At 46.9% G+C, this 24,056-nt stretch overlaps 3 protein-coding genes across 6 annotated transcripts; 1 reads left to right on the forward strand and 2 right to left on the reverse strand.

The window, feature by feature from the left end:
- Positions 1 to 5,810: 5,810 nt before the first annotated feature.
- Positions 5,811 to 7,465, reverse strand: Cbln3 (cerebellin 3 precursor). The gene is made up of 3 exons (XM_026406130.2): positions 6,755 to 7,465; positions 6,304 to 6,423; positions 5,811 to 6,008 (listed from the first exon to the last, which is right to left on the reverse strand). The coding sequence occupies exons 1-3, from the start codon at positions 7,052 to 7,054 to the stop codon at positions 5,811 to 5,813; spliced, it is 618 nt and encodes a 205-aa protein (XP_026261915.1). The 5' UTR covers positions 7,055 to 7,465.
- A 513-nt stretch (positions 7,466 to 7,978) lies between these two features.
- Khnyn (KH and NYN domain containing) lies at positions 7,979 to 17,533 on the forward strand. 4 transcript variants are annotated; one of them, XM_077799657.1, is made up of 8 exons: positions 7,979 to 8,128; positions 8,729 to 8,946; positions 9,433 to 10,562; positions 10,694 to 10,824; positions 10,907 to 11,003; positions 13,892 to 13,999; positions 14,206 to 14,307; positions 15,006 to 17,533. In XM_077799657.1, the coding sequence occupies exons 2-8, from the start codon at positions 8,746 to 8,748 to the stop codon at positions 15,253 to 15,255; spliced, it is 2,019 nt and encodes a 672-aa protein (XP_077655783.1). In that variant the 5' UTR covers positions 7,979 to 8,128; positions 8,729 to 8,745; the 3' UTR covers positions 15,256 to 17,533. The 4 variants fall into 4 exon arrangements, 3 of the variants coding, with proteins under 3 accessions (XP_077655783.1, XP_077655782.1, XP_077655784.1); XM_077799656.1 differs by lacking the exon at positions 7,979 to 8,128 and adding an exon at positions 8,346 to 8,608; XR_013343710.1 differs by lacking the exons at positions 7,979 to 8,128; positions 15,006 to 17,533 and adding an exon at positions 8,346 to 8,608 and having other exon boundaries at positions 13,892 to 14,074; positions 14,206 to 14,293.
- A 251-nt stretch (positions 17,534 to 17,784) lies between these two features.
- On the reverse strand, positions 17,785 to 20,800 carry Sdr39u1 (short chain dehydrogenase/reductase family 39U member 1). Its single transcript, XM_026406062.2, has 6 exons — positions 20,713 to 20,800; positions 20,371 to 20,477; positions 20,201 to 20,283; positions 19,709 to 19,830; positions 18,848 to 18,991; positions 17,785 to 18,572 (listed from the first exon to the last, which is right to left on the reverse strand). The coding sequence occupies exons 1-6, from the start codon at positions 20,726 to 20,728 to the stop codon at positions 18,160 to 18,162; spliced, it is 885 nt and encodes a 294-aa protein (XP_026261847.1). The 5' UTR covers positions 20,729 to 20,800; the 3' UTR covers positions 17,785 to 18,159.
- Positions 20,801 to 24,056: the final 3,256 nt, after the last annotated feature.

Below are 24,056 nucleotides of genomic sequence, written 5' to 3' on the forward strand. Positions count from 1 at the left end.
CACACCATTTACCAAGTCCTTGTGTTCATAATCTGGAAGATGAAAACATTTTAACAGGTAAAGGGCCACTAGCAAAAACAAATATTCTACTTACATTTTTAGGATTATGGAAGATTCCCCAGGACATATGCAAGTTTCAACTCGTTTACTAATTCACATGGAAACAGACACTTACATATATTGAGTATTTTCTCTGTGATGGGCACTGTTCTAAGTGTTTCCTATTCCTGTGGGGCAGATATGATTAATGTATACATTTTACAGATGAAGAAAATGAGGCATGGAGAGGTGAAGTAACTCACTGAGGGTCATGTGCAGCTGCTAAGTGAGAGGCTGAATTTGAATGCTGCCTCCTATACCCACCACCTTAACCACTATGTTCATTGCTCTCACCCTGTTACATTCACATTGTTTTTAGAGTTACTCCCCCATCTTTAGTTTATGGCCTCTCCATCTTTTATTAAGGCATTATATAGTATCAGTTAGGATCTCTGTTTCAAGGGCTGGGGTTGTGGCTCAGTGGTAAAGCACTCACCTAGCATGTACAAGGCCCTGGGTTCCATGCTCAGCACCACATAAAAATAAATAAATAATAAAATGAAGGTATTGTTTGCAACTACAACTAAAAAATAAATGTTAAAAAAAGATCTCCATTAGCTTAGATTAAGATGATTCACAAACTAAAACAGGCCCTGGTTTACCTCTGTAGGATCTAAGAATAATTCTCTTGGTCCTGTTGTGTTTTTCAAATATCACACTTTCTTTTCCAAGGAGTGCCATTTTCCCTCAGCTAAGTGGTGCTGTTTCTTAGGTCTTCACATGCTTGTAGATGATGAAAAATGGAGCAGTACACATTGCAATAGTTGGATTGGGAAGGGTCTTCAAAGCATGTTAAGAAATATGGAGTTCATTCTGGGGCCCACAGGGAGCTTCTAAAGGGCTTTAGGTAGCAGCAAAGTTTATTTAGATAGATCATTATGGCAATTCCCAAATGGAGAATGGGCTGAGAAGGGAAAACTGGAGGCCAAGGGGCCAGTTAGGAGGCTTTTATAGAAATCCAGATGAGAGGTTGGTAGTTTGAGCCAGGGTGGATGGAAAGCAATGAATAGAACCAATGGATATGGATGAGGAGACGGAGGCCCATGGGGATAAAGACCAGTTTCTGGTTTGGACATATACAGACAAAGAGAACAAGAAAGGGAGAGCAGATTTAGAGTCAAGTCTCTAAGTTCAGGTTTCAGCATGTTGTCTTTATCAAGGAACAGTTGATGTGTGACTCCAAGGTTTAGAAGGGAGAGCCCAGATAGGGTTAACAGGGAAGTTGTCAGTGTAGGGATGGACATTGGTGCTACTGAGAGCGCATTCGAACTGAAGAAATTCTAGGGCAGAACTTTGAGAAACACCAACATTTCAGAAAAGGGCAGCAGTACAGAATTTTGAAAAAAAAGCTGGGACATGGGCATGTGGTGGAGGGAGAACCCAGGGAGGGAAGTCACAGAGTCAGTGCAAAGTGATTTCCTAAGAAGGTGTGGACAACAGGCTCAAATGTTTGGAGGACTAGGAGGTGTCTGTGGACTTTAGTGAGACAGAAGTTGTGAGTGACTGATTGAGGGCCAGCTTAGGTGGAGCAGTGGAGGCCAAAGTTTGACAATGATTAACAGACGAGTGATTGGACAGCTCAGTCATGTGTAGTAAGATATTTGGCTCAAAGGGGGAGATGAGATGATGCTGACCAGCCGTAGGTGCATACAGAGCTGAGGGTAACTGCATCTGTATGTAAAGCTACTTCCATACCTGTTTCCCTTTTAGATTTAAGAGACTTGATCTCTTAAATTGCTGAGGCGAAGGAGTGAGCAGAAAGGACAGGAAAGACAGGAGTATGTTTGGAGGGAATGGAATCCATGGCTGGTGGATGAAGATAGCCGCCTTGACAGCACGAGGGACTCGGTTTCCGCTGAACCAGACAGGAAGAAGCAGGGATGGGGAGGAAGGTGAGTTTGTGGGTGTGATGGGGGGAAGGCTCCTGCCTAAATGAGTCTGTTTTCTTAGGGGGTCTGCAGCTGGCAGCGGGACCAGCAACCAGGGCAAAAGGTCAAAGGAAAGAACAGAAGGCTGCAGGCGGATTCCAGAGAGGATGAGGAAAGAAGCTAACAAAGGCATCCAGAGGGTCACTGCCCGGGATATTCGGGGTCAGATGTGGTGGGAGGCTATGGATTTAGATCCACAGTGAATCCTTCATCAGTGCGACCTTCCTGTGTAGTGCTCAGTTGCCATGGTGCAGGCAGAGTGAAGGTGAAAAGTTGGACTCTAATTTTAGGATCCTTTAAGTCTGAGGAGCTTTTGGTACCTAGAGAGGAACACATACCATCACCTGGGTTTTATTTATTAACTCTATATTTCATTAACATTCTTGAGCAGAAATCATCAAAACACTTGAATACTTTATATAAACAACAAATCAAAATATATACCTGTTACAAGGGAAATTATTTAAACATTAATCATAAAAATTGAGTCCTTCTAAAATATTTCAATAGAACTGCCTCTAATGTGTCAATTCCTCTAAAAGCTTTAAACACTTTGGAAAAGCAAACACATCATTAAGAAGAAAATAAAATCTTTTCCTAAATATTTATTTTTTAGTTATAGATTGACACAATATCTTTTATTTTATTTTTTATGTGGTGCTGAGGATCAATCCCAGTGCCTTACTCACGCTAGGTGAGTACTCTACCTCTGAGCCATTACCTCAGCCCCAAGAAGAGTATAAAATTTTTAACCTACACCTGAAACTATTATAAAAATGGGTTGATAGACCCCAGAGATGAATACTACCTCACTTCAGACCAAATTTTTAATTTAGAAAATAGAAGAATATTATCTTAATGCTGAGGAAATTTTGGATTATTAATCACTGAACTCTTGATTGAGACCTGGGAACTGATTTACCTTCTGGGTAAAACCTGAACTTTTCAAGCCCACACATTTTCCATGAGTTTAGTGTATTGTGCTGGATGTCTTTTCTCCACAAGATGTCATCTTTACGTTTAAAGACTATGTATGACACAGATGTCTTGAAGATGTCCATGCCCTGATCCCTAGAACCTGTAAGTCTGTTATGTCATATGGCAGAAGGGACTTTGCATATGTAATTCAGATTATGGACCTTAAAGTAGGGAGATCATTCTGGATAAGGTGGGTGTGCCCAATCTAAGCATGTGAATCCTTAAACTCAGAGAACTTTTTCCACTGAAATCAGAGAGATTAAAGTGGCTCAGTTGTTGGCAGGAAAACAGAGGGCCCAGGGAATCATTCCTACAACCGTAAGGAACTGAATTCTAAATGAGTTTGGAAGTAGATTCTTCCCTTCCAGTAAGGAAGGTAGCAGCCGAGCCTACACCTTGCTTTTGACTTCGTGAAACACTGAGCAGAGAATGCAGCAATGCTTTGCAAGACTTCTGACCTACAGAAACTGAGGTAATACATAGGGGCTGTTCTAAGCCAAGGAGTTTGCCATAATTTGTTGCACAGCAATAGAAAACTAATACAGCAAATTTACCGTAATAATTAACAAAATCTATCTGGCCTATTTGCATTTTGAAACACTTCTAGTTATCTTCCCCAGTGTCTGTTCTCCCCTTCTTTCTTAATGTAAAACTCTTGACTATGAGCTGGATATGACTACCTAGAATAACAAAAGATTATTTCCTAGCCTATCTTCCTGGTTTGGTGTGGACAAATGTGATTAAAGTCTAGCCAATAAGATGTAATCAGAAATGTTGGGTGTGGTCAGATGTGGTGGTACACGCCTGTATTTCCAGCTATTTGGGAGCCTGAGGCAGGAGGATCACAAGTTTGAGGTCAGCTGCAGCAATTTAGCAAGACCCTGTCTCAAAATAAAAATAAAAAGAGCTGGTGGTATTGCTCAGTGGTAGCCTGCCCCTGGGTTCAATCCCTACCTCTGCAAAAACAAAACAAAACAAACATAAATGTTGGGTGCACCTTTCAGAATGCTGCTTTAAAAGAAAGAGGTGTGCCTTTTCTTCCTTCCTACTTCCTGGGGGCTGTTAGACTAATGTAAGGGCTGGCATTCATAGAGCCATCTTGGGTCATGAGGTGGCATGCTAAAGACAGTAGTACCGCAAGAAGAGAGGAGGGAGGCTGGGCTTTTATGATCATAAAGTAGCCATCCATCCCTGAACTCCTTAATTGCAGATTCTTCAATGTGAGACAGAAAGAATCTCCTATCTTGTTTAAGCTAGTCTTCCTGGCCATAAATTATTGCCAAATGGTGAAAGAAAAAGTTGTGTGTACATGTGTGTTTATAATTTTTTTCCCTAGCATTGGGGATTTACCCAAAGCCTTACACATGCTAGCCATCGCCCCACCACTAAGCTACACCCCAGCCGTATTTCTTTTTAAAACCATAAATTCACATCAGCATTTCTTATTTAACTTGAATATTACTATATCCTTTTTTATTTGACTGCAATACATAGTTTTATATTTATTTTCTTTACAACATACCACATCTGCTTTTATCTTGCAATCCCTGATCCCAAATACATCTTCTCTCTACAGGGAGAGTGATTACCATTCTGTAATTACTATATTGATAGATATGGACCAATGGGATAGTGGGAAGAGAGAGAGAGAGAGAGAGAGAGAGAGAGAGAGAGAGAGAGAGAGAGAGAGAGGGAGGGGCTGGGGGGAGGGGACGGGTGTATATGTGTGTGTGAGCGTGAACGTGAGCATGCAAGAGCTTATGATACTGTCAGAGAGTAGCTGAAGGTACAAATTATATAATACCAGGTAATAGGAAGCTTAAGAAGGAGCATAAGACAGTACAGATTATTAAAAAGAAGAGAGAGTGTGGAGACAGGTTGAAACAGGAACAGTGAAGGTAAATGAGTGAGAGTGCTGGAGTAAGGAGGTGGTGGTCAGAGTGTGGAGTGACTTAAGTTCAGACTTCAAAGGTGGAGTAATTCTAGGAGGTGGTCAAGCAAAGGACATATGGTCATAGATGTGTTCCATGGTCCATGTGTGACCTTCTACCCGCATCTCCAGCTCTGTACATCTGCTCTCAGCCAGAGCAAACATACACACCCAAGTCTTGGGTGGGAAGATGAGGGCCAGAGTCCATCTGGGTCATGGTATAAGTGTACAGCCAGGATCCCTGCCTGCCAGTTGTCCCAGTAAATGCAAAATATGTACTGTGTTTAGGCTAGGCATATGCCCCTTCCTGGCTCATGAACCCTGTGGAGTGCTCTGTGGCCCTCCCCATACTTAGCTTGTGGCTGAGCCTCCCACCCCAGCCCATACGGTGCTGGCTGAGACCCATGATGTTGGCACTCTTCACAGGAAGGAGCCTGCAGGGTACTCTAAGGCTGGTCCATCTGGGCCCCTGTAGGAGCCTGTCAGGCCTACCTGCACCACCTGTCTCCAAATAGCGCTGAGCAGGAAGCTGGGATAGGGGAATAGGAGGAGCAAAAACTGCAAAATAGTGCAAGTCTCTCTCCCTGCCAGACCTTGCCCTGATTCTAGGGCTGCAGGTACAAAGAAATGTAGCAGGAGACTAGAAGGGCAACAAGGGATGAGGGGTGGACTGTGAGAAGGGCCAGGTCTGAGCTGCCCAACTCTGCTCTTCTCTATTCTTAACCTTGGGTATTTGGCACATGCAAAGAGGTGGGATATAGACAACCTGAGGGAACCACTCTCCTAACCACTTTCCTGCCCCAAAGATGTTTTTACCGGGACAGGGGAGGGCAGAAGGCAGTGATGGGGGCTGAGTCTTCGAAGGATCTGAGTCTTCAGAGTGGGAATATGAGGAAGCCAGAGAAACTTGAGTATTTCCAGCCACCTAGCAGATTCCCCCGACGTAGGCGCAGGGACACCCGGTCCCCAGGGTCCAGGGGAAGCAGCACAGAGCTGGTGGCTGCCTCCCGGGTCACATCAGGATCATTGGCAAAGGCTGAGATGACAGGCCATGTATTCAACATCAGGCTTACCTGGGGAGGGGAGCCCAGTTAGCATCCCTCCCCCACACCCTAGCTCAGGACCCTCCCTTTGCCAAGGGCTTCCTCTCCAGAACCTAGGGCTTAATGGACTCTCCTGGTAGTGCTGAGGGGTGGCCAGTGTTTGACTCAAAACATTATCCACACTGTGGTAGGCAGGACCTTTCCTCGCTTGCTCCTGGCCACCAGGACACAAGTCAGTGGAGAGTTTGCCCAGGGCTCAGTGGTGCTCCACTTATGCCCCCTCCCCTCCCTCAAGAGCTGGGGATGGGCCCAGCATTCAGATCACCTGGACAGTTTGGCGATTGTACACCTTCACCACATGGAACCGGAAGCTGTAGACTCCCCGGACAGGGGCCACGAAGGAGCCTGAGGCCCGGTCAAAGCCACCGCCTTCATTCACCAGGACCTGGGGGAAGCAGATCCTGCTGAGTAGGGCTCAGGGATGCCAGAGTGGGGCTCTCTGGGATAACACTGGGGATGGGACAGGGGCAATGAGTATGGGAAAGAAGAGGTGGTAAGCAGGAGTGAACAGGAATGTACATATTTTAAAAAAATGGTAAAAAGGGCAAGGAGGAATGTGTGTATGTATGAAGGGAAGGGAAACAATCAGTGGCGACATTAGGGGAAGATGTAGGGAGTTGTTTTCTTGAAGGGTCAGCAAAGTGGGCTTGGACAGTTGATTGCAGGTCTTGGTGGTTCTTTGGACAGGGTTGCAGGGTTGGTGGAGGGGAGGTTACCTGGTCAAAGTAGATAGCCCCGCTGGTGCCGTTGCCGGTCTCCCCTGCTGGCTCATGGTGGTGGCTTCTAACTGCAGCAAATGCTACTCTTCCGGGGGGTGCCTCTCCCAGGGCTGCTCCCCCGGGGCCCCCTGCAGCAGCTCGGCCAGGCTCACAGACCACCAAGCATTCACCCTCCAGCAGGACAGGCTCTGACCCCTCCTGGGCCAACCCTGCTCCCAGGGCCAGAAGCAACAGGGCTAGGGGCAGCCCCAGGCTGTGCAAGGGATCTGGCAGCCAGTGTCTTCTTGCTCCCAACATGGCTGAGTGCCTCTTCGGCTCACAAGTGTCTTATCTTCTGCCCCCTTTCTGCTGCCCTGGGCACTCAACACCCCTCACCCTGCTCCTCTGCCCTCTCTCTGGGTCTCACTGTCATCTGGCCTCTGGACCTCCCTCTCCATACCTCTGTGTCCTGCAGCTCTGTCCTGCCTCCCACTCCGTTACTCCTGCTGTCACTGCAGTTCCCTCCTCCTTGGCAGAACATTAAGTGACAGCAGTTGGGTTCTGGGAGGGAGAAGAGGGATGAAGACAGGACAGGAAGGCTAAGCCAGAGTTCTAGGTTGGCCCCTATGGATGGGCTAGTACGGGAGGCTCCACCTGGGGTGATGGAGAACTGGGTATAGGTGAACATGTGAGTTACAGTTCTAAAGCTCCTTCCTTTCCTCCTCTATTCAAAACCCCTCACAAAACAGCAGCCCTTCCCTGTAGCACCTTTCCATTTAGTAGGAGAGAGGGGTGTCCTGTCTTCCCCACAATTGTTTTAATGGAAAGGGCTTGCACCAAGAGCCTCACAATCTTGTGACCCTGGCCCAGTCACTTTCTCTTTTTGGTCTTCCATATTTTCATGCCAAGGGATCAAACTTTCAACGAATGATTCCTCTTTCCCAAGAAACAAATGAGCAGAACACGCAAGAACCCCGAAGGCGGGGAGACAAACGAGAGCTGGAAGGGAAGCCAGAAGGCTGAGTGGCCTAGAGAACTGCCGGCGACAGGACTGGGCGGAGTCGGGGACGCGGGGCGGGGCGGTGGCTAGAGAAGGCCCTGCGCGCCGCGCACTGGGGAGGAGGAAGCGCGCCTCTGGGCTGCGTGCCAGGGCAGGGCAGGCGCGGTCGGGGGAGGAGCGGGGCTGACTCCGCCCTAACCCAGGAAGTGACTCAAAAAATAGTTTGAGAGGTGGAGAGACGAGGTGCTCGTTGGGTGAGAAACCCAGGAAGGCCCGCCCAGATTCGGGCCCCATGCCCTAGTCCCCTGGGCTGGGGGCACGGGCGAACCTGGGGCCCTGGGGTACCAAGAGGCGCCAGCGGGACGTGAGGCTGGAGCCCGCGGCTTAGGCGGGTAGGCGCCCTTCCCTGGCGCCCGGGAGCTGGGCACGCGCGGCGGCTACGGGGAGCACGGCCTGCCCCGGGGCAGAGGCCGCAGGGGACTGTGGCGGGGGCGGGCCCCGGGTGGGGCGCGTGGCGTGACGGAGTGGGGCGTGGACAGCTGGGGGAGAGGCAGGCGGAGAAGTGGGAGTGGCTAGAGCCTTGGAAATGGCAGATGAGGGGCCCCAGAGTACAGCTCAGTACAAGCCCCTGGTGAGGATTCATTAAGAGTCTTGAAACCTGAAGATTGCAGAGTACCCCGAGGAGAGATTCCTGCTTACCTCCAGACGGAGCTGGCCCCCCACCCTTCCTGCTCAGGCCTGTGGTCATTCTCCAGAGGGCAGCCGCCCATCCCAGATAGCCTTGTTTACCATGACTACTTCTTAGGAAGATAGAAGGCCCATGTTTGGATACTCTGACACTCTTCCTACTGCCAAGAAGGACTCAGATACTGGTTAGCAATTGTTTACCAGAATTGTAACTAGGTGCTACCTGTTGATCTTTGATATAGGTAGGGAGATCAAGTTTTGGGTTGAGGGGATAGTGAGGCTCTGAGCTTCCTTCTTCCCTCCAGGACAAGGGGAAGAAGCCATGCCTACTTTGGGGGCTGGTTCCTCAACCCCTGACCGCTTTGCGGTGTCTGCGGAGGCAGAAGACAAGGTTCGGGAGCAGCAGGCCCGTTTGGAGCGCATCTTCAGCGTGGGGCTGAGTGTCCTCCCTAAGGACTGCCCTGAGAATCCTCACATCTGGCTGCAACTTGAGGGCCCCAAGGAGAACGTCAGCAGAGCGAAGGTGAACCCTCCCCTGATCCTTCCCAGGGAGCCCTTCCGCACAGAGGCAGAGTTCTAGGAGGGGGCAGGGGACGATCTAAACTTCATCATTCCACTAGCAACCTCAGTGTCCCTGAGCTTTGAGGCACTTTCTAGCTCTGTTTTCAGTTTTGGTTTCATTTCTGCTGTGACAGCCCAGGTTCTGCAAGGACTTATTTGTGCTCTTTTGAAGAATAGAGATAATCCAGCTGAGCAAGTGGGCCCTGCCAAGGAATTCACTGTATGTGGGAGGTCACTGTATGTGGGTAGGGTGGGGGTGGGGAGGTCCAGCCACATTGCTTCCTTTGGAGTCAGGCAGGGGTTCTAATATGGCTCCACTACCTGCCTGCCTTGTGATCAGAGTCTTAGTTTCCTTATTTATGAAATGGGAAAAATAGCAGGCATCCTGGAGTTTGGGAATAATGAGGGGTAGATTCAAGCAGTTTCCTTTTCTGACATTCCCTTCCAGGAGTACCTGAAGGGTCTCTGCAGCCCTGAACTTCAAAATGAAATCCACTACCCCTCCAGACTGCACTGCATTTTCCTGGGAGCCCAGGGCTTCTTCCTTGACTGTCTGGCTTGGAGCACATCAGCCCATCTGGTACCTCAGGCACCTGGTTCACTGATGATCAGTGGCCTAACTGAGGCCTTTGTCATGGCTCAGAGCCGTGTGGAGGAGCTAGTGGGGCGGCTGAGCTGGGACTTTCAGCCAGGACCATACCCCAGAGCCTCTCAGAGTGCTGGAGTGCTGAGTGACTTCTCTGCCTTGCTGCAGCCCTGGGAGGATGTCCACACAGAGGCCCTGCTGCAGCTGCCCCTGGCTGTTCAGGAGGAGCTTCTGAGTCTAGTGCAGGAGGCGTCCAGTGGGCAGGGGCCACAAGTGTTAACCTCATGGCAGGGGAGAAGCCCAGACCTGCCGAGTACTCAGCATTGGGGAGTCAGGGCTCTCCAGAGTGGAGGTGGGGAGTCGTTGCGCCCTGGATCTGTGGGGTGCAGAGAATCAAAAGGAGCAGAGGGAGGGAGTCATACTATTGAGAAGGATCAAGGGAAACAAGGTGGTTCCAAGGAGATGGATTTGTGGTGGAAGGAGCTGCCTAAGGAAGAGGCCTGGGACAGAGAAGTGGCTTTCAGGTCATATTCAGCAGGTGGAAGGACAGGGGAAGATGGGCCCCTGAAAAGAAAGGCCCTGGGAAAAGAGGGGGTACCTCAGGAAAGAGGTGGGTTTAGTATCCAGGGTGAGTTTTCTGGTGCCCCTGGTCCCTGTCAGAGGACAGCTCAAACCCGGGGAGCTTCCCTTCTTCAGCGGTTGCACAATGGAAATGCCTCACCTCCAAGAGTACCTAGCCCTCCACCCGCACCCGAACCCCCATGGCCCTGTGGAGACCGGGGAGACCGGGGAGACCGGGGAGATAAGCAGCAGGCCGTGGCTCGAGGTCGAGGGTTTCCTGGGAGACGAGGTACCCGTGGGGGCAACTTAGTGACTGGCACACAGCGTTTCCAGGAGGCCCTGAAGGATCCTTTCACCTTGTGCCTTGCCAATGTGCCTGGCCAGCCAGACCTCCGCCATATTGTCATTGATGGCAGCAATGTGGCCATGGTGTGAGTACCTAGCGGGGCTGGTGTTGGGGAGGGAGGATGAGACAGTCATCTTTATGTGTCCTGGGGACATGGCTGAGGGGCTAGTACTGCAGTGAGGCTGTCAGGCCCCTCACCTGGATTTCCCCCTGTAGCCATGGGCTCCAGCACTACTTCTCCAGCCGGGGCATTGCCATTGCTGTACAGTACTTCTGGGACCGTGGCCATCGTGACATAACCGTCTTTGTGCCTCAGTGGCGCTTCAGTAAGGATGCCAAGGTTCGAGGTGAGTTGGGTTTGATCATCTGTGTCCTGGGATTGGCTCTGTTTCCACCTTGAGGAGAACCCTGTTTGTTCTTTTTCTATAGAGAGTCACTTCCTGCAAAAGCTGTACTCCCTCAGCTTGCTCTCCCTAACTCCCTCACGAGTCATGGATGGAAAAAGGATCTCCTCCTATGACGACAGGTACTGCTACCCTCCTTGCCCGAGCTTTGATTATTTAAGGAGTCCAGTAGGAGGTTGAGGGAGAGAATCTCCTGACAATTTGCTTTGTCTCCAAGCCTCAGGAGTGGGGGCAGAGAGTTATTCCTCCATGTGCTCTTATGACTGGTTAGGTAAACCTCCCCTGTAGCTGAGATGGGATAGACTTAGACAACCGTGTTTGCCCCTTCATCATTCCTTCTTCATTCATCAACCTGAATGACATCTTGTGCTTGTGTAGTGCCTTCCTGTCTAGGAAATACTGGTTTATTGGAAAGATGGGAAAACTACTGACACAAATAGCTGACAGATGTGTTTTTATAAGCTAAATTTCCAAATGTGTAGAGAAACTCCCCCAACATTCTGGAGAAACCAGAGTAAACAATTAAAAGTAAGTATGAGGAAGAAACACAGCCTGTGAACAATAGGACTGTACAAAACATGGTATGGTAGAAAGATCATAGGATGTAGAATTTAAAGATCTGAATTTGAGCTTCACGTTCACTTCTCATTGATTTCATCTATAGGCCCATACCTTAGTGAATTAACCTCTTTGGCTCAGGTTCCTCCATGCATTTGTCTTCCTTATGAATATCAAAAGAAGAAAAGTAGTGTTCTTGCCTCACTCAACGAGGTAGGCAAGAGTCCATCACATTTCCTTGTATGGACCAAATTATGTGTTGCATAAAATATTATCTCTGTTTTAAAGCTGTGGACACAAAGGGTAAGAATGGTGAACTACCCTAACAAAGGAAAAATAGACCTCAGAACTGCCAGATAGTTTAAATCCAGGGCATATTCCAGCTGCAGTATACATACATGGTGTGGGGAAAAGGGCAGATTTGAAAGCTAATTAACCAGTCTAAAAATTTTACAACTATAGGCTCTTTGTCCTTTAGGATATTATTTAGTTTTAAACAGTTAATTTCAAACTGCGGTGATTATACATTTTGTCTTTTCAAAACTTAACCAAGTGTGGTGACACGCGTGGCTCAGGAGGCTGAGGCAAGAGGATTGTGAGTTCAAAGCCAGCCTCAGCAAAAGCAAGGTGCTAAGCAACTCAGTGAGACCCTGTTTCTAAATAAAATACAAAATAGGGCTGGGGGGTGTGGCTCAGTGGTCAGGTGCCCCTAAATTCTATCACTGGTACCCCCCTAAAAACAAACAAAAAAAACTTCTTATGAATAAATACTGTTTTACAAAAGGCAGTCCACTTCCTTCCAGTGGAATTTTGTTTTATGCTGAGATTTCACAGTGAATCCAAGATGGGACCTTCTTTCCACACCAGCACTGAAAGAGAATTGAGACTGCATTGAGTCAGTTTTAATGACTTTTAAAGGCATGTGTTTGTGCAGTTGTGTAGGACCTGATGGACAGATAACAATGTAAATTGGGAGTTTTTCCTGGTAACAGTGAATAAGCCCTGTGCTACACAGCATAGGCTGACAAATGAACAACATGCCATGTAATGCAATAATAGTAAAATATGCTTAACTGGAAAATACCTTTTGTATACCATCTGTATACCTTATACATAAATTTGCTTCCCAGCCAGAAACTCGGAACCAGACTTTGCTCCTGCCTAACCCTGTCAAATACTAATTGCCTGCTTAGTGTTAGGTACATGGTCTGCAGAAGGAACATGGGGAACAAGATCTGACTCTTGACTTCAAAGAGCCAAAAGAAACTTATAAATCAGATACTACAGCAACTCAGAGGAAGGGAGCCCTCTCTGACTGGTGTTTTGCAGGAGTGGAGAGTTTGTGAATTGTTTGTTGAGAAGGATGTGGATGGGCTGGATCTCTTGGTTTCTAAAACTGTTAACAAGACTGCTTTCCACCACATGAATCTATGTGATGGGATCAGAATTGCTAAAGTGAGACACCGGCATCGATATTTTTTTGGTACTAGGGAATTTACCCAGGGGTGCTTTACCACTGAATAATATCCCCCGCCCTTTGTATTTTTTATTTAGTTAGACAGGGTCTTTGCTAAGTTGCTTAGGGCCTTGCTAAGTTGCTGAGGCTGGCCTCAAACTTGCAATCCTCCTGCCTCAGCATCCTGAGTCGCTGGAATTACAGGTGTGCGCCACCATGCCTGGCTTACCTTTTTAAAGTTCCCCTGGTGACTGTGTTTATCAGCAAGGTTTGGGGAACACTTTCCAGATGGAGGGAATGGTTTGAGAAACATGAAGTCAGAGACAGTGCAGGCCATGTTTAGAGAGCAGGGTGTAATCTGATAATTGATTTTGACTGGAGTTGAGGGCACATCAGGGAATAATGGGAGAGAGAAGTCTGTGAGGGTGCTATAGAACTGGATTCTAGAGGGCTTTAGCTGCCAGGCCTGAGCATGTGGACTTAGTAGATGAAGGCAGGTGTGGAAGAGCTCTGTACAGGGAAAGAGCATGTTTTCTTGCGGGAGGGCAGGCGAACCAGGAGGGTGGTGAAGGGTGAGAGGTAGGTGAATGGTGAAGAGGCTATGTGGTATCTCACCTGTAATATCTGAATCACGAAGGTGGTAAGGAAGGAAGGGGGCTTCAGAGTGGAGGGCTTTTCAGAGGATGAACATAGTGGATTTTTAAGTGATTGGTTGGTAGGATGGAAGACAGAGTCAGTACCAGATCTGTCTCTTACAAATGAGGCACAAAATGTTGGGTGAAGGGTTGTGGCTAGTGGATGGGATACTGTTGGGGGACCACCTAGTATTCATCTTTATTTCTGCTCTAACCCATGACACCTGTATCCAGTAAGTCACCTGTAGTGGTCAGTGTGAGGTAGGGATGTCATTTCTCCATCCCCAGAAGTAAGTCACAGGGATTGGTAATACTCTGGGCCTTGAAGACTCCTGGAATGTTGCCATGGTTTTTGAGACAGGTTCATGGTGAAGCTGGCAGAAGAGACCAACGGGATCATTGTCTCCAATGACCAGTTCCGGGACTTGGCAGAGGAGTCTGACAAGTGGATGGCAATCATCAGAGAGCGGTGAGGGAGCTCTCCCTTGAGACTAGGGCACGGACTCAGACCTTTCTCTAAAAGCAGCTCTCCTCTGGCCACTGGGTGAGAACTCTGGGAAGGGGCTTGAAATTGCTTGAAAGGATGATAGCCAGGAGATTCTGGTAGTGGTGGTCTCAGCTCTCTGAAGGTGGATAAGGGCCTCTCTGTGACCACTCTTTCTCTTCTTCATCTAGCTTGCTGCCTTTCACCTTTGTGGGAAACCACTTCATGGTTCCTGATGACCCACTGGGGCGAAATGGCCCCACCCTGGATGAGTTCCTGAAGAAGCCAGCCAGGTAATGCCCCAGACTCCCTGCCAGCAGCTCTGAGCTCTCTTCTCTCTGCAGACCTGGAGACTTGAGTGGGAGGGTGACTTCAGTTTGGGACAGCTTCATTCTACAGTAGTTTGAATTGCTTTGCACATGGCCTTTAAAACCTCTGTAAGGGGCTGGGGTTGTGGCTCAGTGACAGAGCGCTTGCCTCGCATGTGTGAGGCACTGGGTTTGATCCTCAGCACCACATAAAAATGAACAAATAAAATAAAGGTATTGTGACTATCTACAACTAAAAAAAAAAAAAAAAAAAATCATTAAAATAAATAAATAAATAAAACCTCTGTAGGGAATCCTGACACAGAAGTCCTGGTTGGGAGGGAAACTCCTGTTTCAGGAATGTCAATGTGTTTGATGAAGTTCTTTGGAAAATGGTTGTTTGCACTAATAGTCAGTTGTATTCAGCATGCTCTCTGCTGGACCCTTAAGTAAGTGGTTAATTTAGGGCTAGAACTACATTATTAATGGCCAGGATCACCTTGTAAAGGGTCTATCTCCCTTTCAGAAGTGGATTGATACTGCCACTCAGTGGTCAGTTTAGGGAACTTAAGAATTGTTCTCCCAGAGTCAGGAATAGGCAGGCTACTTAAGAGGAGGAGGTGCACTGAGGGCTACTTTTCCTCTAGATGCTCATCACCTCTTTTTGTTCTGTTTCTTCCCAGGAAACAGGGATCTTCTAAGGCTAAGAATCCTTCCAGGGCCTTTGCAGAACATGGTAATCAGCAGCAGGGGAGGGAAGAGGAAAAAGGTAGTGGTGGCATTCGGAAGACCCGGGAGACCGAGAGGCTCCGGCGCCAGCTGCTGGAGGTGTTCCGGGGTCAGGATCACAAGGTGGACTTCATCCTGCAGCGGGAACCATACTGTCGGGACATCAACCAACTGTCTGAGGCCCTGCTTGGTCTCAACTTTTGAGCGTTCCTTGCTTTTGTGGCTGTTGCCCTGTTTAGCCTCCCTCAGCGCAGAACCTTCTGGGAGAGTCCCTCTGCTGTTCATACTCTGACCCAGGCTTACTCTGAGTTGGTGATTTGGGTCAGGGAAGCACTGGGGAAGAATATGTAAGTGAGGGACATTTCTTGCCTGGGCCCTTTGGGGGCAGATCCTCAAACTGACCCAATGTCAAGAGAAGACCGCAGCCAGCTCTCAAGAGGTCTACTCAGCTTTAACTTTTCAACCTTGTTTTTAACACAGGGCTTCAAGAAAGGGTAAATCCTGGAGATTGGGACTGTGGCTGAGTTGGCAGAGGCTAGGGTGGGCCAGAGGTGGCAAAAAGCTTAAGCTGAGTCTTTCCTCTCCCTTGCTGCTACTTTGGTTGGCCAGAGGACAGGAGGCTCTGCTGGCTGGGCTGTCTCCTGGGAGTGTCAAAGGGAATCCTGGACCCTGGAGGGGCTATAGAGTATTGGGTTGCAGGGAAGTAGCAATGAGCTGGTGACAAAGGCAGAGGGGGACCTGGTTTCCAGTCCAGATATGCCTGCCTGTGACCTTGAGCTGCTTGGCCTTTACTTCTGCCTGTAAATCAGAAGTAAAACTACCTGTTGGGAGGAGATATGAGATCATAGAGGAAAGCTCCTTGGAGGAAAGTACTTAGACAAAGTCTCAGGTATGTCTGCCTGTGGCTGCACAGGCTCCCTAACCAAACCTCACTTTCAGAGATGTGGGTCCTCCATGTCCAGGGTCCATGCCCTAGATTTTAACACTGTGTCCTTGTATAACATGCCCTATAATGGCTGCATCCCTTTTGGGCAACCTTTAAAGTCCACATTTACAAGATAGTTCAATTAGGACTGACTGTTTGCATTACCGAAATACTCTCAGGGTTCCTATAAATGGCAGCTCTTCTGTTATATTCAAGGGTTTGTTTACAGTATATATGTCAAAAAGCCCAGTTAGATCCTCTAGCTGAAATGTTGACAGCATTCACCAAATTGATGAAGCCATGCTGTGCAATGACAATGTAGATGTGATCGGCCCCTAAAGTTTTCTTTATGGAAGATATAGGTTGCTTAAAGTAAGGCACAGTTCTGTTTGGTGTATGTGTGGAGGTGGGAGGGCTATGAAAGTTTTATTAGATGAACCAATTATCTAGAAAATGAAAACTGAAGAATCAGAGTTGGAAGGATCTGATTGGCCACAAGACCAAACCCACTGTCCATCATAACATGTTCTTTCCATCCTGATTCCCACAGGACAGTGCCTTGTGTCTGTTTGAATTCTTCTTCTGGGGCATTTTCTCCCAGCAAGGCAGTACATTCCTCCTGGGGACAGTATTAATCAGTAGTCTGACTTCTAGTGTAGCCTAAACTATGCTTTTATGTTACTGCTCCTTCCCCCAGGAATAATAGTCAACTTTCCTAGAGTCCAAGACCAAATAAAAAGATAAGACAGTTACCCTGAGTTCTGTTTGTTTGGGCCCCCAGTCTCCCTGAATAAGAACCTTTTCAGGCTCACTCCTCTGCTTTCCTGACTGGCACAGGAAGTTGTGTACTGCATGGGGAGCAGAATGAGGGAGAAGGGTCCCTAGGAGGCTGCAGTGTCTGCCTGTGTCCCCAGTGGTGATTTATATCCCTAGACTGTATTGACTCATGCTAGGAGCAGGTATGTTGGAGACCTTGGCCTGTAAATCAGAAGTAAACTACCTGTTGGGAGGAGAAATGAGATCATGGAGGAAAGCTCTTTGGAGAAAAAAGTATTTAGACAAAATCTAGGGTGTGTCTCCCTGTGGCTGCATGGCTCCCTAACCTGTGCAGGGAAGTTAGGGAAGTAACAATGACTCAGACAATCTACAGTGCCCTGGGAAGAAAGGAGATGATGGGTTAATATGGTCCAAACTGGGAGCTGGGAGGATTACTTCTGGTTAAGCTGTGGCAGATATCACAAATTCAGGTAGATTAGAAGGATACTAGATGAACACTTGGGATTTACTTCTTCCTAATAGGGTCAAGTTTGTTGTTTGTGATTGGTTCTCTGCCCTTTTTACTTTCTATGACTGTGAGAATACCCAGAGAACAGAAGTATTTTCTACCCTTTTGTGCTGAAGGCCTTGGTAGAATGAAGTGGCCCCCATTAGTTGAAAGGCAAATCCTAGGCTTCGTGTTCTACTGCAGTTTGATAAATTGGGACCAACATGTGATTGCTTTTATTAATGCAGCATTTGATGACACAGGTTGGAGGTTGCCCTACAATGGGGCTTCATTTCTTCCTCTGCTGGCATCCTAATGGCACTCTGAATGGGTGTGCAGGATGACCACAAAACTCACTGGAAATGGATTATTATTTCTCTTGTCTTCTAATCTCTACTTTCATCATAATTTCATGCCCCAGAACTGTGACCCGGTCTTTTGGTTACTGAGGGACCAAGAAGAGAAAAGGTGAGGAGAGATGTTGCCTATTATAACTTTCAAAACTCTATGTAGAGAAATGAATCATCTGGGGTGACAGTCCTTGAAATAAATTCCAGGAGAATCTAGGTCAAAGATATGAGCCAGAAGATAGAGAGATAATTTATCTTTATTGCCAAAACTATAGAACATTTTCTACACAGAACTGGGACAACAATGTAGCACATAAACCAAACTTGGAAATTCTTTTACAAGGAGTGGAAAAAGTTAAGGTCCTATCTTGATGAGATTATAATCTTGAAACTGTGGAGAGTTTCTCAATTAAACAAGGTGCAAGAACAATGGAGAAGAAAGAAGAATGGGAACAAAATCTCTTAAGATCCAGATCAGTTTTTAATCTCAAGTAGAGGACCATCTGAGCCAATTCACAGGAAGCCTCTGCTGAGAGATGGGCTTCTGCCCCTGCTATGCACCTCCCTACTTAGGCTACAATTTCCTTCAAGGCGGCCCCAAGCTCTGGGAAGGAATACTGGTAGCCAGTGGCCAGTGTTCGCCGCGGAACTACCTTCTGGCCCTCTAGCAGCATGATGGCACGCTCTTGCCCAAAGACAGCTCTCACCACAGTGGCAGGGAGAGGGATAAAGGCTGGGCGGCCCAGGGCAGTGCCCAAGGCCTGGGCAAACTCAGCATTGGTGGTTGTGGAGGCTGGAGCCACTCCATTCAGGATGCCCTGCACGTGATTTACTTCAAGGGCATGGGTTAGGATTCCTGCCAGGTCCTGGATGTGAATCCAGGGGAAGAACTGGTTGCCTGAGCCGATGGGGCCCCCCAAACCCAGGCGGAAGGGCAGTAGCATGTGGCCGATGGCACCACCTCCACGGCCTAGCACAACCCCTAGAACAGGCAAGAGAGATGGTATAGGGAGTCCTTTTAGCCTTGAAGCAGCCTGAATGCTGTTCCCATTTCTCAGTTTTCCCTTCTTTACTCCCCGTGTGGACCCAGTTCTATAATAAGAGTTGAGGGTTATGGCTCTCCTTAGACTTTCTACTCTCCCCTCCGCAGACTGATGAGATACTCTCTTTGTAAATTTAGCTCCTTGGATATCCTCCCTACCCACAGCCTAGAAAAGCCATTCCACCCTGTCTGGGACCCAGGCCCTTGGTTCTCACCAGAGCGTACCACCACCTGGCGTGTAGAATCTCCAGGAAGCCTGGCTGCAGCTTCCCATTTGGTTACGAGGTTGGAGAAAAAGTCAAAATCCCCTCCTGGGCTGTCCTCATCATACTCTGCAGTCAGGCTGGGACGGTAGTAAGCTGTTGGAAAGCACTTATTTGTTCTGGTTGTCTTTTTCCTGCCTAGTCCTAGACTAGGCAGCCAAGACTCCACTTGGCCTCTCCTATTAGACCCCATGAGAAGAAAGCCATGGATACCTTCCCCTTGAGCTTCTTTATGACCTGACTTGGTCCTGCTTGGAAGAACTCTCAACTTTGGTTGCAGGGCTACTCTCAGAGGCTGCTAGCATAATAGTGGTTAAGAATAGAATACATGGGACTGCCTGAGTTTTAATTCAGCTCTGACTTTTGACAAATTATTTAACCTCTCTGTATGGAATTTCTGCATCTTTAAAAGTGGAAATAATAGTACCTACCTCATAGGGTTGTTGTGAGGATTAACAATGTAATATGTATAAAACACTTAGAATCGTGGCTGGTATGTATGTATAATGAAATACAACAGTCAAGAGCTCTTCCTAAAGAACTGTGGTATGAAAAGCAAGGGACTTGGGAGGAGGTGGGCTTTTCCTTGGCCTTAGGAGTGGTATCACTCCCCCTCTTTCTCTGAGATTCTTCATTTCTCAGTGAAAGGACACAGGTCAGGAGAAACATGCATGGATCCAGGGCCTAGAATTTACCATATCTGGGAATGAGCAGCTCTCCAAGGTGTATACAGCTATAAGGGCTGAGCTACCCTCTTAATCTGCACCCCATTTCCCTTGGCTAATGTAAAAGGTTGGTAATTTAGGGGCATACCTACACCTGTGACTAAGATCCAGGCTTTGGGGGGTTGTGGGGCTTTGGTGATGGCTTTAGCTAGCATTTGGGTGGTCTCCAGGCGGCTGCTGAGAACATCTTTTTGGAAAGCTTCATTCCACCTGCAGGAAAAATAAGAGGAAATGAAAAGCCACTAAATACATACACACATCTTCCCCTCTCTGTCTCTGGGACTTATTCTATACCAATTTCTAGTAAAATCCTGCATGTGGCTAAAGAAAAATGGTTCATGTGTACTGAAAGTGGAAAAGACATATCTTCCTTGGGCATTTTATACGTGAGAACTTAAATCAACTGGCTGACTGGGTAGGGGAGCAGGTGGGCATAGACGGATGGGGTGGGATGGGATGAATAGTATATCTTCAGTTCTTATTCTGACAGCTCCATTAGTTCCAGCTTACAGGGTTCCTTTGTACCTTCTCTTCTTTCTACTCTGGGGATATTTTATTTGTTTTAGGGCCCCCAACTGACCTTCGGAGAGGGTTGAGGATGTTCTCTCCGGCCAGGTTGACAGCGACATCACAGCTGGGCAGCCCAGATCTAGCAAGCTCATCCTGTCAGAGAAAAGCTCACAGTGCCTGCGGGCCCCGCCCAGTGCTGACAAACTGCCTCCCTACCCAGTTTCTAGGGGTTGGGCATACCCACGTGATCCGACCCGGTCTGGGCTGTCGGGAGACCAATGTCACTTCGTGGCCTCTGGCTTTCAGCAGCTGGGTTAGGGCTGTTCCAACGAAGCCCGTTCCACCACCTGATCAGAGAACACAAACTGTTTATGCCTCGGGGATGAAGGCTGATGCTTTGCTTCCCCTCCTCTCCCCTCGAGACAGGAGACACAGGTCACAGGGGTCAGGGAGGTTTGGCTTTTCGGGTTAGGAGACTAAGGTCAGGTTGCTTGTGGAGGAAACTGTGCCCTTTCGGCAAGGCCTCCCAACCCTCCATCTCTGGTAAGCCGCCCCCCACTCTCCGTTTCTTCCCTCCCTCACCCACAAGCACCCGCATAGCGATCAGATCCTAACACGCCTGCGCAAGATTTAAAGCTCCCCCTCCTTCCCTCGACGCGACCATGACCCTCTGCGCATGCGTATTTTGGAAAACGCGCTCCAATTGGGAGCTGACAGGGTCGAGACTGGGCGTGGCCCTGCCCAGCAACCCGGAAGAATTTAGAAAGATAGACACTGAATTTTACCGGGAGGCGTAGGGCGGGGAAAGAGGCAGAGGAAGGAAGTTCAATATCACCCATCGCCCAAAGAAACCAATAAAAACTGAGACCTGAAGCTCAAAACTACTGAAACCGCAGAAGTTTGCAAATCTGGTTGGTTAGGTGGGTCAGAAATACACCCGCTGACAGGGATTTTTTTTCTACTCGTCCTATTTTATCTTCTCACTGTTCTGGTCTCGTCAGTATTTAAAGAGTTACAAAATTCCTCTCATTCTTGATCCATTCCAGCCTTTTGTTTTCTCCGGCCCATCTTCTGTTTCTTTACCTTCATAGCTCTTCTGCTCAAAAGTGTTTTCCGCCCAGTGCGATTGCACAAGCCTGTAATTCCAGCGATTGGGGAGGCTGAGGCAGGAGAATTACAAATTCGAGGCCAGCCTGGATAATTGAAAAAACAACAACAACAACAAAACAACAAAACAAACAAACAAACAAAAAACACTGGGGATATAGCTCAATGGTGGAGCATCCCTGGGTTCAATCCCCGGCCAAACGCAGACATACATACACACGTGTTTTCTATTTTGTGCTTGACAATACACGGTCTGTTTTCTGCCTTTGACATTCATTTCCCCTCTCTAAGAACACAGTTTTCCCATGTGTCACCAAATCTAACGCCTAGTTTTGATTATTTTTCTTGACCTCTCAGAATCACTGGGCACCTACCAACTTCTCTCTCTTTAGAAATGCTGTCCCTTGTCCTCTCTGAAAAACCACACTTTCTTCTGGGCCTTTCTGTTAACTCTTCAGTCTCCATTGCTTGCTTTATCTCCTTTAAATTCTTAAAATATTAGTATTCCTCAGAGCTGGGTCTTAGGACTTCTTTACCCATCCTGTGCTTTCTCACAAATATCTACATCTGAGTTCATTTACTAGTTTTGTACAGTAGCTCCCCCATCCCAAATCTCCTGTGCAATTCAGATTTGTCCTCTGACCTCTTGACTCCTATAGAAAACTTCCCACTAGAGATCTCTTCTTGGTTGCCTGAAAACCTTTGATTTTACTTAATAAATATCTCCCAGATAGCTTTCTCTCTGTGTCTGCCATTTCAACCTTCATTCCAGCTATTCTTCTTTTCTAAATTCTTGTAATAGGCTTCTAATAGGTATTCCTACTTAGTCTTTCCTCACCATACTATTGCAAGCTGAGTGATAATAGAATAACATGTGCAAGGAACACTACAGTGATCCTGAAACATTTCCAAATATAAAATTCCTGGATATGTTGGATAGAATTTAACATACCTCCATTTAAATGCATTGTGAGGTTATCCAGAAAAATAAAGGAAATCTCTAGAGACCAAAAAGCAGAGAGTGCTTTGGGACTGAGGCTATCATGAAGATGCTTTGCTTGGTCAAACTTCAGTCAGACTTTTTTTTAGTTGTAGTTGGACACAACACCTTTATTTTACTTATTTTTATGTGGTGCTGAGGATTGAACCCAGGGCCTCACACATGCTAGGTGAGTGCTCTACTGCTGAGCCACAACCCCAGCCCTAGTCAGACTTATGAATCTTCTTTTAGGCTTATTTTTGTACTTGTAAAATCCAGTTTTCACAAAAAGCCCTACTAAGTCAATTTAGCAAGAATCCCTTCCCCTCCATATCTAGTCTCTTGCAATATACTATTAGGTCCTTCATCCTCTATCACCACCCCCAGGTGATGTCTGGTAACCCTGGTTTATCTTTAGCAAGAATCACGTTAGACTGATTTTGTCAGAATCTCCCTTTCCTTGATATATCCTCACAACTATAATGTTAAGCAAAAACAAAACAAAACAAAACAAAACAAAAAAAACCACTGTAGAAATGTACTTATACTATAATTCCATTTATTTGATGATTAAAAATAAACAATACTATTTTTATTGGGATGAGTAAATTTATAAAGTAAAAAGTAATGCATGGGAATGATAGAAAATTCAGAGTAGTGCTTAGTTCTCTTCACAGGATCCTCTCCTCTTCACCATCAGTCTTCTCTCCGTAGCTGCAGCCATGAAGGGCAAGCTGGGCTGTGTAGTTTTAGTGGGTACAAGGTATAACACGGATAGGGGAGACTCTGCGCCAGGACTGACAGGAAGGTTTTCCACTTTTTTTTTTAATAAATATTTTTTAGTTGTAGTTGGACATAATACCTTTATTTTTTAATTTTTATGTGGTGCTGAGGATTGAACCCAGGGCCTCACACATGCTAGGTGAGTGCTCTACTGCTGAGCCACAACCCCAGCCCAGGTTTTCCACTTTTCTTAATACAAAATGTGAGTTGGTGTTCCTTTCCTCAGCAGATAAACTGGGCTGTCCTCTAGAGAAGAAAGTGAGCCTGATATGCATTCAAATTCCAGAGGGTCATCACTGGTGTCTCTCCTGCTGATGGAATGGCTGAGGAATCAGAAATCAGAAGTTGGAAAGGCTCAACAAGAGCAAGCTATCAGGCCTGCCATGGAAGCAAAAAAGGCTAAGCAGGCATTTGAAAAGGGAGCAATGACTGTTGCTAAGGCTTCCACAAGCAAAAGCAAACCTGTGAAGGTTTTGCTCCATGAGTTTGAAAACGCCAAACTGGCAGATCAGATTTTAAAATAAAGTGCCATCTAAAACTAAATAAAAAAAATTTCAGGGTTGCATTTACCTGTGGACGTAGAGTGGGAATATGATCAGGGAGCAGATAGGGGACTTGATGTTATTATTTCTTAGGCCAGGTGACAGGTATGTGGATATTCATTTTATTTTTCTTTGTATTTTGGTATGTCTGAAATATTTCATAATAATAAACATGTAGTGGATTTAAAATTTATAGTCACATTTTGATATAGAAAATAATTTTATTTTCTATAATTAAATACAACTTGCTTACAAACAATTCTCCTTCATAGTAAATTAAACTCACCCAACAAAGGTAACTGTCATTTTTAGTTTAAAACTTCTCACATTCTCAGTTTGTTAGCCTTTGGAATACTTTGTCTCTCTTCTTTCCTTTTCACAGCTAGACACCTGGGTATGGCAGGTCCTCTGGTCAGTCACTGTCATTTAGTCACCGTGCCTGCTCAGAGGATCTCATCTCATTTGGATCTTGGATATTGCTTGCTGAGACCAGCTAAGGCACAGCTGGTCAGGCC

This window comes from Urocitellus parryii, chromosome 6 (genome assembly GCF_045843805.1).
Source record: "Urocitellus parryii isolate mUroPar1 chromosome 6, mUroPar1.hap1, whole genome shotgun sequence".
NCBI classification, from domain to species: Eukaryota; Metazoa; Chordata; class Mammalia; order Rodentia; family Sciuridae; genus Urocitellus; species Urocitellus parryii.

Excerpts from the sequence above, each read along its gene's own strand:
- Cbln3 (XM_026406130.2), bottom strand. The coding sequence starts at position 7,054 with ATGTTGGGAGCAAGAAGACACTGGCTGCCAGATCCCTTGCACAGCCTG. Across the intron at positions 6,424-6,754 it reads GGGCTATCTACTTTGACCAG|GTCCTGGTGAATGAAGGCGG; the intron begins GTAACCTCCCCT and ends TGCTTCCCCCAG. Across the intron at positions 6,009-6,303 it reads ACAATCGCCAAACTGTCCAG|GTAAGCCTGATGTTGAATAC; the intron begins GTGATCTGAATG and ends TCCCCTCCCCAG.
- Sdr39u1 (XM_026406062.2), bottom strand. Across the intron at positions 19,831-20,200 it reads ATCCTCAACCCTCTCCGAAG|GTGGAATGAAGCTTTCCAAA; the intron begins GTCAGTTGGGGG and ends TTTTTCCTGCAG. Across the intron at positions 18,573-18,847 it reads CCAGGTGGTGGTACGCTCTG|GGGTTGTGCTAGGCCGTGGA; the intron begins GTGAGAACCAAG and ends TGCCTGTTCTAG.
- Khnyn (XM_077799656.1), top strand. The coding sequence starts at position 8,557 with ATGTTTGGATACTCTGACACTCTTCCTACTGCCAAGAAGGACTCAGAT. Across the intron at positions 10,563-10,693 it reads GGCAGCAATGTGGCCATGGT|CCATGGGCTCCAGCACTACT; the intron begins GTGAGTACCTAG and ends TTCCCCCTGTAG. Across the intron at positions 14,308-15,005 it reads TTCCTGAAGAAGCCAGCCAG|GAAACAGGGATCTTCTAAGG; the intron begins GTAATGCCCCAG and ends GTTTCTTCCCAG.